At 37.5% G+C, this 13,190-nt stretch overlaps 2 protein-coding genes across 2 annotated transcripts; one reads left to right on the forward strand and one right to left on the reverse strand.

Moving 5' to 3' along the window:
* Positions 1–3,024: 3,024 nt before the first annotated feature.
* LOC149016525 (transcription factor bHLH80-like) lies at positions 3,025–4,943 on the forward strand. Its single transcript, XM_089154644.1, has 5 exons — positions 3,025–3,677; positions 3,755–3,898; positions 3,981–4,046; positions 4,216–4,284; positions 4,397–4,943. The coding sequence occupies exons 1-5, from the start codon at positions 3,237–3,239 to the stop codon at positions 4,442–4,444; spliced, it is 768 nt and encodes a 255-aa protein (XP_089010770.1). The 5' UTR covers positions 3,025–3,236; the 3' UTR covers positions 4,445–4,943.
* A 5,214-nt stretch (positions 4,944–10,157) lies between these two features.
* LOC149016526 (pentatricopeptide repeat-containing protein At4g13650-like) lies at positions 10,158–12,827 on the reverse strand. The gene is given in 2 exon segments (XM_089154645.1): positions 10,158–12,475; positions 12,477–12,827. Coding segments are annotated over 2 exon segments (2,316 nt in total). The 5' UTR covers positions 12,525–12,827; the 3' UTR covers positions 10,158–10,207.
* Between the last annotated feature and the right edge of the window lie 363 nt (positions 12,828–13,190).

The raw sequence follows: 13,190 nt of genomic DNA on the forward strand, positions 1-13,190 counted from the left end.
GTGACCTTGTTGTATATTGGAACCCTAAAAATCATTAACATTAATTCTTAGAGGTAAGAGTTTCCAATATAATATGGCATCATCTTAATTCATAAAACATTAGACGCAACAAAAGAACAACACCAACACAGGAAAAAACGGGGCAAGGAAGAAAGAGACCAAAAAATTAGAAAGGCAAAGTAACACGGGGGGGGTTCCCCCCCAAACGTCCGGGAAAGGTCTGCGCGGCCCCCAACGAACTTGGCCAAGTTGCGGTCCGCCGGCAAGGCAATGCATAACTAGGGCAAATGGGGATGGGGTTATGCTTTGCCTAAATATAGGTTGTACCACTTTTTTTTTTTTTTTTCTTCCTTTTTTTTTAAACATCATTTGGTATTAATAAAAATAAAAATTACAAGCATAAAATTAGGCTTACAGACTATTAAACCCCCAAAGACTTTTTTTTTCAATGAAAATTTATATTAGAAACTCTAGAGAAACTTTAAAGATAATTAAACAAGAGTTCACAATCACAAAGATTGGAGACTCTTCTTCAATCCACCTTTAGATGTGTTCAACGAAAGTATGAACTACCGATGTGTTGTACCACTATTGGAGGCAGTTCAAATGCTAGTATTTATTAATTTTGAATATTAATATTGTTGTTTTCGATATAATATTTTCACGACTTTGGAGCGCCGTTGATTCAGAACATCCTCTTTCTCATTGATAATTTTGTATATTGTTTCCCTTTTTATATTCTTAGAAGTTCTAATGTAATAGCCGATCGATCTCTCAGCCCTTTTAATTTTGGACCCGAAAAAATAGTCATTTTCTGCTGAGTAATTAGTGGAACTTTGTTCACCTTCCTCTCATACCTACTTTGAATAAATGGTTGGTTACCTAAAAAAAAAAGAAATTAAGTAGCCAAAAAAAAGTTCAATGTGACCCATCAAGTTCGGATCCTTTTCTATGTTATCTAGTGCATAGAATTGCAACCTTATCCATGAAAGATTAGTTCTTTTAAAGAACTTATGTTTATTTCTTAAATAATTCATAGTTGAAGATTTGAAATCCCAATAATTATTCCTTTTTAAAGCTTATAATCTTCCTTCACCACGGCTTGAGAGAATGGTCCACTCGAACATAAAGGAAAAATACCCATATTTGTTTATGTTTTATTTGTAATTAAATAATCCCACAAGCCTTATCACAACCATATCATTAACATCTTTCATTTTTTTTTCTGTAAATAACATCGTTCAGGTTATCAAATCATACCAGCATTTCTACCAAAAAGAAAATCATACCAGCATCTTTCTTCTTCTTTTTCTTTCCCATTACGTCTTCTACTTCGTTTTAAGAATTTTTTTTTTATTTGGGTCGAATTATTTTTAAGAATCTAGGGATTACTATAATTTAATGTAATAATAAAATACATGAGCTTCTCCAACTATTATAAGTGTATACTTTTTTTTTGATAGAATTTATAATTCCTTTTAAGATATAATAATTAATTAACTCTAGTTATTTAACATATATGATCCATACATATTTTAACAATAATATTAAATATTGTTGGACCCTAATGTCCTAATTATTATTATATTATTAGTTTTACATATAAGTAACAAATATGTCACAAAAGTATCACTATCTGCATCTACATTTGTGTCTATGTCAATATCCATTGAATCAATTATCTCCTACACAAAGTAAGTTGAAAGTTATCTTCGAAGAGTAAAAATATAGTTATATGGGAGCGTTAGCATAAGTTATGCTCCAAAATGAGTTTTTTTTCACCGTAATTGTGTAGCCCGTATACTAGCATGAGAACCAATAAAAATGAACTCGAAGGCATAATAGCAACAACATCTGTTATCCCACCAAGGGAAAGAAAGGAATTTCATATACTCCTACACTAATTCGATGTTTTGATGAGCCAACAATAAACCTTCGATCTGACTAGTCTTGTGCATGCATCGGATCATACTAGGGTTGAATGACAACATCCAATACTCAAAAAATGATAAAGAGCAATATATGTCGTGTGTACCTGGCCTGAAGGGTATGAGAAGTTGGACTTAGAATCCCACGTTTCCTTAAGCGATGATCTCTTTTGAGCTCGACCACCACTAAGGGTTCTTAATTATATACATTTAACATAGATCATTCGTATAATGATGCTACACAATTTTTTTGTTGTTTTTGATAAATTTATAGTATCATCCCTCCACATTACTAAGGCTATTTTTTCGATGACTTTATGAACATTATCTCAGTGCTCAATTTCCAACTATGCGATAAGGAGATTCTCAAACTATCATCATCAATTCTACATGATTTAGTTTGGGCACCCAACATTATCATCGTCCACATTATTGAAGTTGTTATTCTTAGTGACTCTATGAACATTGACTGGATGCTCAATTATTTCTTGGATTAAAGAATTGAACTATGTAAGCTGTGATCAAGGAGATTCTCAAATTCTTCTCGTCATTCTCTTTACGATTCAACTTAGGAACCTAACATTAGCTTGTTGGCAAGTATTTTTCTTATATTTTTTTTGGCAATTATTTACCTAATATTGTCAACAAAGAGAAGGGGTTGTATAAGTATAACTAGAATGTTATTCATTTCTATGTGGTTATAAATGTCCTTGGATGCTATTTTCTCTAATTTGATTTGGTGGTGATCATCAAGAAAAGCTTCCATGTCGGTGACCCAATTATTGTTAAAAACTTTTCAGAATTCACACTAATGGTCCCCTGTCACACCCTTAATTGTTGGAAGGTTTAAAAAACTATTATAAGTCAACGTCTTTCTTGGGCAGCTTTAACTTTTTGTTTAGCTTTTAGTGCGTGAGTGACTATTGGGTTCACGCTTGAGCCATTGCGTTGCGTTGTCTCTCCTTAAATTTGCTTCAAAAAGCCAAAATCTAAAAATATTCACCAATATCTTCTGTTCCCTAGATTACCCTCAAAAATGGAATTAAATGTCCAAAAAAGACAATATTGTAGCAGGAATCTGTATGCTTTTGAGAAGCACACGCTGCCAAACATGGAAAAACCCAACTTTCCAGAGCTTCCATCAATCTTCAAGGAGAAGTGAAGCAGAATAGTAAAGAAAAGGCTCTTCAGGGCTTCTTCTGCTGCTTCTTCTGTTATGAAATTTTCTGGCAGTTCTTGAACGAAGAAATTATTACCCACTACAGCTGCAGATGCAACAACATATGGGTAGTAGCAGTGGAGGTGGGGATGGAGGTGGCGGTGGGTGGTGGTGGTGTTGGTGGTTTTGAAACCTCGAGGCTGTCAAGGTTCCGGTCAGCTCCGGCGACATGGTTTGACTCACTGCTTCAAGATGAAGATCTTATTCCACAAACTCAATGTCTTTCTCAAGCTCCTATGAACAGTTCAACAACACCCAATTTCAGGAACTCTGAAAATTATAGTTCTGCTGAGTCTGAAGCCAGCTACTTTCCGACTTCCATGGCAGCTCCTGCTAATAATTTCTTCAGACAGAACAGTTCTCCAGCGGAATTTTTTGCTCAGTTGAATTCACCTTCTGGTCTTGGAGGCGATGAATTTGTTTCAAGCTTTATGGGTAGTCACGAGTTTCCTCCTTTGCCTGATCTTCCCACAAATAAACGAGTCAGAGAGAGAAATTCTGAGCAAGAAGCACCTATTTTGGGTCAAGTGGTAATTATCTGGGCAGGTTGTGACGAATTATACTTTTTCTTGTTGATTCTGACTTGGGTTTTCTTTTGGATTGGTAGAAAGGAGAGCAGAGTGGCCAGTCATCAGATGGGATGTCTGGTTTCTTGGATATGGAGATGGAGAAGCTTTTTGCGGATTCTGTTCCTTGCAGAGTCAGAGCAAAGCGTGGATGTGCTACTCATCCTCGCAGCATCGCCGAGAGGGTAAGTTGGATTGGTTAGACCTCTCAATCATTTTTGTTTTGTGGTTTCTGCATCTTTAGTTTATCATCTCTGCCTTAATCAGGTTCGTAGGACTCGAATCAGTGACCGGATTAGGAAGCTTCAAGAACTAGTGCCCAATATGGACAAGGTAAGCCTGCTTGTGTTGTAGAATCTGATTCCTAATTACTTGGAACATTGGTTTTGAGAAATTTTCAAGTTCAACCAGGTTTGAACTATCATGTTCAGAGACAACAAGTGTTAGTTTGATGGTAGTCTCTAATTGGGGCTGCCATGTTTTCCTGAATTGTTACTTGCAGCAAACGAATACTGCAGACATGTTGGAGGAAGCAGTTGAGTATGTCAAGCTCCTACAGAAACAGATTCAGGTATTCCATTGCATTAACTTGGAAAATGTAAAATTGGATATGAAGCGTGATTCTTCACTCATGGTATCAAAAAGCAGAGTTTTGATTCATTTGAAACCCTGCACTTTGGCAGGAACTCTCTGAGCATCAGAGGAAATGCAAGTGCTCAGGTAGAGAATAGTCAAGAGGAGATATAGAGCAGTTTTTTGTCCATCCTTTAGTCTAAAAACCCCAGGTTATCATCGAAACTTCTTATTATTCTCATCTCCCAAAATCCCATCTTCTTGTAATGGGACTTCCAATCATCTGTGTGAAATTCTTCAGCAGTTGTAGAAGTAGGAGCTGGTTGGACAGAAGAACATGGTGAAGAGGAATTGTTTGTTATTGACAACTGCTAGAACTTAATTTTCTCTAAAGCTACAGAATTTAGAATTTCTGGACCTTTATGAATGTGAAATATCTACCATGTATCATCACTAAATTAACTAACAAAGGTCTTTCAAATATTTTTTATTCAAAACTGGTTTCATGTATATATGGGATCTATCATGTTGCTGAATGAAAAGCTTGAATTCAAGAAAGAAACTAATGCTAATAACTTGAAACTTGCATGATTTCTCCACAGCTTATTGATCTCAACTTGCTGGTCTCTACTCCTACACCCCCCCCCCCCCAAACCAACCCAAAAAAAAAATTGGTGGGGGTTGCTGTTTGTAGGCTTGGTTTGTTCATTAATAGTTACCTTTTCTACTTTTTAGCTTTGAATGAGGTTAGTGGTGAGGAAATGTTTGGGATGTGATGGACCTTACCAGACATTTAGACAGAAGCACACATCTTCTGAGAGAAGGACATGTATGGAGTCATTAGAGTCCTCTCCTGCTATAAAATATGAGTTTGGTCCCCCCCCCCCCCCCCTCTCATCTCTTTAAGTAATGTGAAAATCAGGTATGGGTTTGGCTGATATTGAACATGTATTCCATTAATCATTCACCAAAATGTCCCAATGAGCAGTCTTGATAGGTTTACATAGTGGCATCCTTTCAAAGAATATGGGACCAAAGTGTTTGTTTTTACACTTATATCTCCTTTTTAATGGATGGGTTGTCATACTGATGCCATAACAGTCAGAATTTTTTTTTTTTCCCCTTTTTTGTTGGTGAGGGGGGTGAGAGGAATGAAGTAGAAACTATGTTACCCACCTTGTTACATATTACACTAAGAATATCCCATTATAACATTTTTCTAGACTAGATCAGAAACTGTACATAAAGGAATTTCACTGAGCCATTGCATGCCGATGATCATGGAGATTCTACATTGAGGTTAGCTATCCAGTTGAAGAACAAGGTGTGACACATTCTTCTGCAGGGAACAATGCTTAAGTGATCTGGGAGAGAATGGTTTATTGTGAGGATTCATCTACATTCTTAAGTGATGTAGGTGAAGTGTGGTTTGTAGTGAGGATTCACCTGCACTTCTTGTATCATGAGGTTCTTGAGATCTGTTAAGTAATATTGTTATTGTAAATGGGTTTGGTTCATTTTTCCCATACACTAGCTGCGATCTGGAGAGATTTCCTTCCACAGATGGAATACTTCCATTCTCTCTTTTGCCTCTTTATGTTGTTAATGAACTGGGAATAACAGGATGAAAGTTTGAAATGGTGATTGCCCTGTCAGCTGTTCCTTCCCCCTCTTTAATGAACACTGCTCCATGGCTTTATATTAGACCTTGACTTTTGTTACTATTAAAGGAAAATTTCATCTCAAAAATAAATTTAGCATAGGTTGAATGCTTTGCATTCCATGAAAGAAATGTAATTGTTTCTCAGGGTTTTTTTAATGAACTGAGTTGCTGCTGCCTTGGCAACCAACTAATGATTTCTTCTACCTCTGTTAAGGAGAAAATTCCTGGATCTAAGGTTGTAAGAAACTTAATAAACTCTTGTTCTTGCCTTTAAAACAAACATGTCTTGGGCATTATGTCTTCCTTAAATTAGGGGCAGAAATTATTTCAAAATTCTTTTCAGACTTCTAATTGAAGTCATGACACATGAGGCTCATCGTTTTTCAATATAAGTTTGGTATTATATTTTTCTATTGCTGCATTGCTTGCTTTGACAATCCATCCATAACCAGCCTGGAATTGGTGATGTGATGAGCCCTTGAATCTAGGAATAAGTCAATGGGATTTTCTTATGGACAATACTCCATTGCTTGGTTCTGTAAACCTTGCAACAATCTGTACAGAAGCATCAATAAAATGGAAATTTTTTTTTTAGTAGGGACTGGGTGGTAAGAATCATGTGACTTCTTCTCTCTTCTTCAAAGAACAGAAGAACAAAAAATATATATATATTTGGTGGATATGCAGACACGTTTGAATGATTTTGAAGGAGATCAACTTTTTCAACTCAACTCCCACCACGTATATGGTTTAATTTTTTTTCAAAGGAGAATTTGGTGGTGCTTGTGCGATCTCATTGTCAGACTTCCAGTAGAGAAAGAAACCTGTACAGGCAGCTTTGACCGCTGGACAGCTGCGTGGCTCATATTTAAAAGAGATTGTGGTCCATCAACCCATCTCAAGTTCTTAGTTCTCTCTCACAGTCACTATGACTGGTGTCAAACATGGCCAACAAAAAAACTAATCCATAGCTCTCACAAAGCGAATCTCTTTGTGATTCAGTCATCAACCCATAATAAGAAAAGCTTTTTTCGGTTGGTTTCCCTTTCTCTAGTATTATTTGTTGGATATAATAATCATGTATGGTCATTGTCACTGTTCCAATGGCTTAAAACAGAGAAAATTTTGTATAAAGACAGTTTTCTTTTCCTTTCTTAAAACTTTCTCTGTTGTACTTTCTTAAAATATTCTCCGTTGTGCAACAGCTATGTACAACAGTTTACATATATATTAAATAATTGGTTGAAAAAGCAAAGAAATTTTAAGGCTACTATTTTGGGCAGGTTCAAGAATCTTGCACGGTGGAGCTAACTCTTCTATCGTGTTGCATTTCCTCTAGCAGAGCCAAACCCGAATGTCAAAGACTAAAGTAGATGACACGAAGTCACGAACAGAGGGTCATAAAAAACAACTTTTAACAGTGCACGAGCTAGATTAGAATCATTCTAAAAAATCCCTTATTTTGTTCACTCCCTTTTAGAGCCTTGAGTGGAACCAAATTTGTAAAGCGGCATGAAAGCGCTTAGCCATTAAGAGCATCAAGTAAATCTTCGACTTCCTCTACTGGGACTCTGAAAGGTAATATTTATAATGTTAATAAGCTAGTCCGATGCCAATAAAATAATAAATAAATAAATAAACCATACTAATTGCTTGGTTTAAGGGAAAAAAGGCCTTATGTATGTGTGGGCATGTACCTAAGAAAATGTGTTCTATGGCCTCGGAAGGGCTGAAGCAACAACGCTTTCTATTACAATAGATTTTTTAAATTTAAAATTAAGCTTTTAATCTCAACCTTTTATTTGGTATAACAAGTGCACTACATAGAGAACATAAATACTTCTAGAAAACTCGTACATTTAATGAAATTTTCATTTAAAGGAAGAACGCAAAAGTAATAGGGATACAAAAGATCAGAAGCCAAGGAGAGGAACGTGGCCCGGTTGCTAACCTTCAATAGCTAGTGCCTTTTGGGTTAGGGTATCAGTCACTACATTGATATCCTAAGAATAAAACTACAAGTGTATATGGGAAAAAAAACTATGCTGTCTCAAAATACATTTTGATCATAATTACATAGAATTAGAAATGAAATTCGAGGAAGAACCACTCCACCCCTCTAATTTTGAGTGTCCAACAGGTTATATGGGTCATTAACTACTTCAAGATGTAGGAGCAGTCTAATCGCCCTAAAATGACGCGGTCAAGGTTTATGTCGGCAACAGCATCAAGGGGTCAAATCCTGAATGTACAAAGGTTAATGATAAGCTAAGGCAATTGATGGCCAATTTGTGGACTGACAAGTTCATTGATGCACCTTAATAGGGAAATTTAGCCCTCATGAGAAAAATAGCAGCAGTGGTGTGCAAAATAAGCCCAGCAATACAATGGCTCAGGCTAAAGTCATTGCCTGTAGGGATGTCTTGAGTCCTTTGAGGCTGAGATTGGTTCATAATCATCACAATAATAGATAATTTGACTCTCGTTCTATAGTCAACGATGCCAATAACATGCAGAAGATAGGGCACAAGAAAAATCGGCCTTGCCTCAGTCCTGTGCTTTAAATGCGCAGGATGGTCATGCTATTCATATCCGCCGTCAGATCAAGATTTCGACCGAAATCTCTATCTCGACCAGATCCTGATCCAACAGCCAGCAATACCGTCCTGGCACAGATCTGAAGCAAAATCGGAGAAAAATAGCATACAAGGTACTCAGATACTACTGATCAAAACATTAACTGTATGGTTAAGAAAAGAAAGCAAAAGCTATGTAAGTACATAAAGAAGATGCTTCAAAAGATACCCGGAATTAATAGAATTTGTGAAACTAAAATGAACTACCAACCAAACGTTCAATAAAATGTAGGTTCTGAGGTTGAAGAATTACCAGTTACTTTCCTTTATCATCTTCTTAATGCCTACCATTCTTTTGTCCCCTTCTCCCTTACATTTGGGCATAAATCCCAGTGAGCCAAGAATCTTTTATCAAAAAAATAGCCTACTCGTGGTACAAACTGAAGCACAGAGGAAATTAAAAGTTTCAATTGAATACAAGTGGCACAGTGTAATATATTGTTATCCTCATCTTACAGAATACGAAATGAAATTGGAGGGAAGAACCACCCCACCTCTCTAACTTTGAGCGTCTAAGGGGTTATATCGGTCATGAACTTCTTCAAGAAGTAGCAGCAGTTTAAACGCCCTAACATGATGCCTTCAAGGTTTATGTTGGCAATAGCAAATCTTGAATGCACATAGGTTAAAGATGAGTGAAGGCAATTGATGGCCAATTTGTGAACTTTGACAAGTTTACTGAAGCACCTTAATAGGGAAATTTAGCCCTATTGTATTGCTGAGAGATACAATGGCTCAGGTTAAGTCAATTGGATGTAGGGATGTCTGAGGCCTTTGAGGCTGAGGTTGGTTAATAATCATCACAATAATAGATGGATCTGACTCAGGTTCTATAATCAATGATGCCAATAACATGAAAGTACAGTTTATACCTCAGTGACCAGATGCAATCTCTAGTAGGGCCTTGAGATGAGATAAAACATTTCATAGTAATGCAATCCAGTGATATCTTTATATGGTTTTCACTTTGAACTAATTTAAAAATCTCTTCCACTATAGTGAAATACTGAAACCAAATTTAAATTTAAAAACTTTTGAAAATTCTAGCAAGTGAGTTCAACAACAAATAATTCTAATCAGTTTGGGTCAACAACAAATATTCTAGAATTTTCAAACTGTAGTATTAAAAGTCAGTTCAATAAAAAGCATTCTAGAATATTATAGATACAAAGGTGATGGATACATATCCAAAGAATTTTCAAGGGACCATCTAATCAGTTTGGTTCAACAACAAATATTATAGATTCTTTGGGTATGTACCCATCACCTTCTACATATTACCTGTGAATATTATTCACATTTAAAAATTTACAAATATTAATTTCTGCATTGTACAAAGGCGTAGAAACAGACCTTAGCCATTAGGTGCTTCTTCAACATCTTCGGGAGATTTCTATCAGTAAGTTGTATGATTTCATCATATAGGAGTGTCTGCAGAGACTTGCATCCCTATCCATGATTGGACCTCTTCAAGCAGTTGCTATCTCCTCTGGTAACTATCAGCATAGCCTATGCATGGGATTTTGGGTGCTCTTCTCCCGACCCCCCAGCCCACCCATTGCCCTGCCACAATCCCTCTCTATGTCTGGCTTTCTACATTATTGGCCAGTCATGCGCAATTCCTATGATGCGAAGAAAACATGGGTCCTCCCATTTATCACTAACCAACTGCAAGCAGGAAGTTTTTCCACTCCTTGATCTTTCATTAAATACCTTAACTTATTGGCATCCTCCCATCTTCCTGCTGCTGCATACATATTAGAGAGTGCAACATATGTCCCAGGGTCATGTGGGTTCAAACTCAAGAGATGTTCAGCCGAATACTCGCACAGCTTGATGCTCCCATGAGTACAACTAGCTGCAAGTAATGAGGACCAAATAACTTCATTTGGTTGAAAAGGCATTTCTTTAATGAGATTACTTGCCTCCTCTAGATGTCCAGCCCGTGCAAGAAGATCAACCAGACAGGCATAATGATCAATTGTGGGCTCTCCGATCATATGAAAATATCGATACCCAGCTTCCAGCAGGCCACTATGGCTGCATGCAGATAGGACTCCTATATATGTTACATGGTTGGGCTTCAGATTTGGTGTTCTAAGTAATTCTTCAAAAAGTTCTAATGCTCCATCCCCATTTCCATTTCGTGCAAGGCCTGTAATCATGGTGTTCCATGAGGCTATGTCTCGCATCATCATCTTATCAAAAAGCTTTCTTGCTTCCATAATGTATCCGCACTTTGCATACATATCCACCAAGCCATTGGCAATGAATAGGTCTGATTCTATCTCGCAATGAGACTTAATAATCTGAGCATGCACCTGCTTTCCTTCTTCAACTGCAGCAAGGTTCGCACAAGATTGCAGGACACTAGAAAAAGTGAAATGGTTTGGCAGTTCTACTAATCCATCCAACAACATGAGGACATAGAGTTCTAGAGCCTCCTCAGATTTCCCACTTCTAGAAAAGCCAGAGATGATACAGGTCCATAAAACCAGATCAGGGGCACGACTTGTATTAAAGAGTTGGATTGCATCATCTAAGCTCTGGAGGTCCACGTACATTACAATGAGTGAGCTGGCTACTAAAGCACCATGAGCACCCCCAGTAGAAGTAGCAGAAAACCCAAATTTTATGACTAGAGCATGCAACTGCCTCCCATGATTCAAATCTTGTACTCTTGTTATAAGTGACAATAATGTGGCTTCATTTGGCTGCATTTCCATCCGCAAGACTTCATGAAACAAACCAATTCCTTCATTCATAAAACCATTCAGAATGTAATCTTTAATTGCCATGTTGAAAGCCCCAACATCTTTATGATGAATCCTTTCAAAAACTTCTCTAGCATCTGATGCACATCCATGATTCAGATACAACCCAAAAAGAGCACCACCTACAAACACATCCACTTCAACTCCCATCACCTTTGTGAGAAGGCCATGTATCTGCTGAACTAAAGGCAGGGCCACATTTTTACAGGCTCGAAGAACTGTAGCAAACGTCACATGATCAGGAATTGCATCAGATTCCCGCATCTTAAAAAAGAAGAGCAGAACATCTTCACCATCCAAATTACCAGCCATCAGAGCATTCCATGAAACCACACTAGGGGCTGGAGTCTCAAAGAATACCATTTTTGCAAAATCCATTCTATCACACTTGGCATACATATCAATCAGGGCTGTACTAATAAATACATCAGACGGTAGAGATGCCTTAACAATATAAGAATGGAGTTGTTTCCCCTCAAACAAAAAACCACCCCCAGCACAGGCTTTTAAAAAGGCAGTAAAAGCAAACTCATTTGGAATCAAATTTTCAGTCTCCACCATAATTCTGTACATCCTTATTGCCTCCTCATAATTTCCCACCTCACTGTAGCCCACCATCATTGTGGTGAAAGCAACAACATCTCTCAGAGGAAATATATCGAAGATGTCATGTGCAATTTTCATTTCTCCAAGTTCACAGTAGAGATTGATTAAACAAGTCCCAGTAATCAGATCAGAAGACCACAGAAACGATAGCTTTAACATAAAAGCATGTATTTGCAAAGCAAGAGGGTAATTGTCTGTTTCAGCACAAACCTTCAGAACAGTTCTGAAGGTGATGGTGTCTGGTAGGTAAGACGAAGACTGTATCATATCACAGAAGAGATCCAGAGCAGTTGTGTAGCAGTGATTGCGCAAGCATGCGGAAATGACTATGTTCCATGTAACAGTGTTACGCAAGGAGAGGAGACGAAAGAGTTGGATGGTTTGATCCAAGCTTTTCGATTTAGAGTACGAAGACAAGAGGATATTGTTCTGGGTAGCAACTGATTTGAGACTCTGACTTTGTTGCTTTGAAGGTTTTGGGAGCTTAACTGTTGCATATTTGGACAACAAAGAATGGTTTGGCAAAAGATAAATAACTGCAGCAAGGCAGAATTTCCATTTGAGAACGAAGTAGCTGAAAACCATGCTAAGCTCTGGAAATAATGGAGTTAAAGCGCATTCTCGTCATTTTGAATAGATTATATAGTTTATGCATGACCAGTGAAAAATATTCCATCCAGAGCTCTCTATTAACAAGACAAAACCAACCCGCAACTTTCTTACTGAAGAAGTCCTAGGGGAGAGAAGGAAGAGTCTGAATTACCTCGCCGCAGGAATGAATCATCTCCCTCCGACTTCCAACCACAAACTATGTGTGGCCCACAAATGAAAAATAATAAAATATTATTTTAAAAGAAACCCATCACCCTAATCTTGTAAGCCCCTGTAATTTGTGGTCAATAGCCATTAGGAGCACAGACCGTCGGGGAGAAATGATCCGGATTCTGGACGCAGAGGGTTTCTATTTGACACAAATAGATCTCAAATGAATCCCACCTTTTATTATGTGGTACATGACCATTGCCATACTTACTCCTCCGATGAAAAAGTCAACCAAACTCGAGAACAAACACCAAGAAGGGATTGGGACACATAACAGCAAAAGAGCGTAATTTTGCTTAGGTCATGCGCATTAAATGCACATGACTATCTCGCTCGCTTTATTTAACCGTAATGTACAGGACTGAAGCAAAGTCCAAAAGAGTGGTTCCCTTCCTCTTCATTG

Source organism: Hakea prostrata, chromosome 5, assembly GCF_041222555.1.
Source record: "Hakea prostrata isolate BN-2017 chromosome 5, UWA_Hpros_2, whole genome shotgun sequence".
Classification (NCBI taxonomy): Eukaryota; Viridiplantae; Streptophyta; class Magnoliopsida; order Proteales; family Proteaceae; genus Hakea; species Hakea prostrata.

Bases quoted from the DNA above. Each gene is read 5' to 3' on its own strand.
- LOC149016525 (XM_089154644.1), top strand. From the start codon at position 3,237: ATGGAGGTGGCGGTGGGTGGTGGTGGTGTTGGTGGTTTTGAAACCTCG. The intron at 3,678-3,754 runs GTAATTATCTGG...TTGGATTGGTAG, and splicing joins CACCTATTTTGGGTCAAGTG to AAAGGAGAGCAGAGTGGCCA. The intron at 4,285-4,396 runs GTATTCCATTGC...GCACTTTGGCAG, and splicing joins TCCTACAGAAACAGATTCAG to GAACTCTCTGAGCATCAGAG.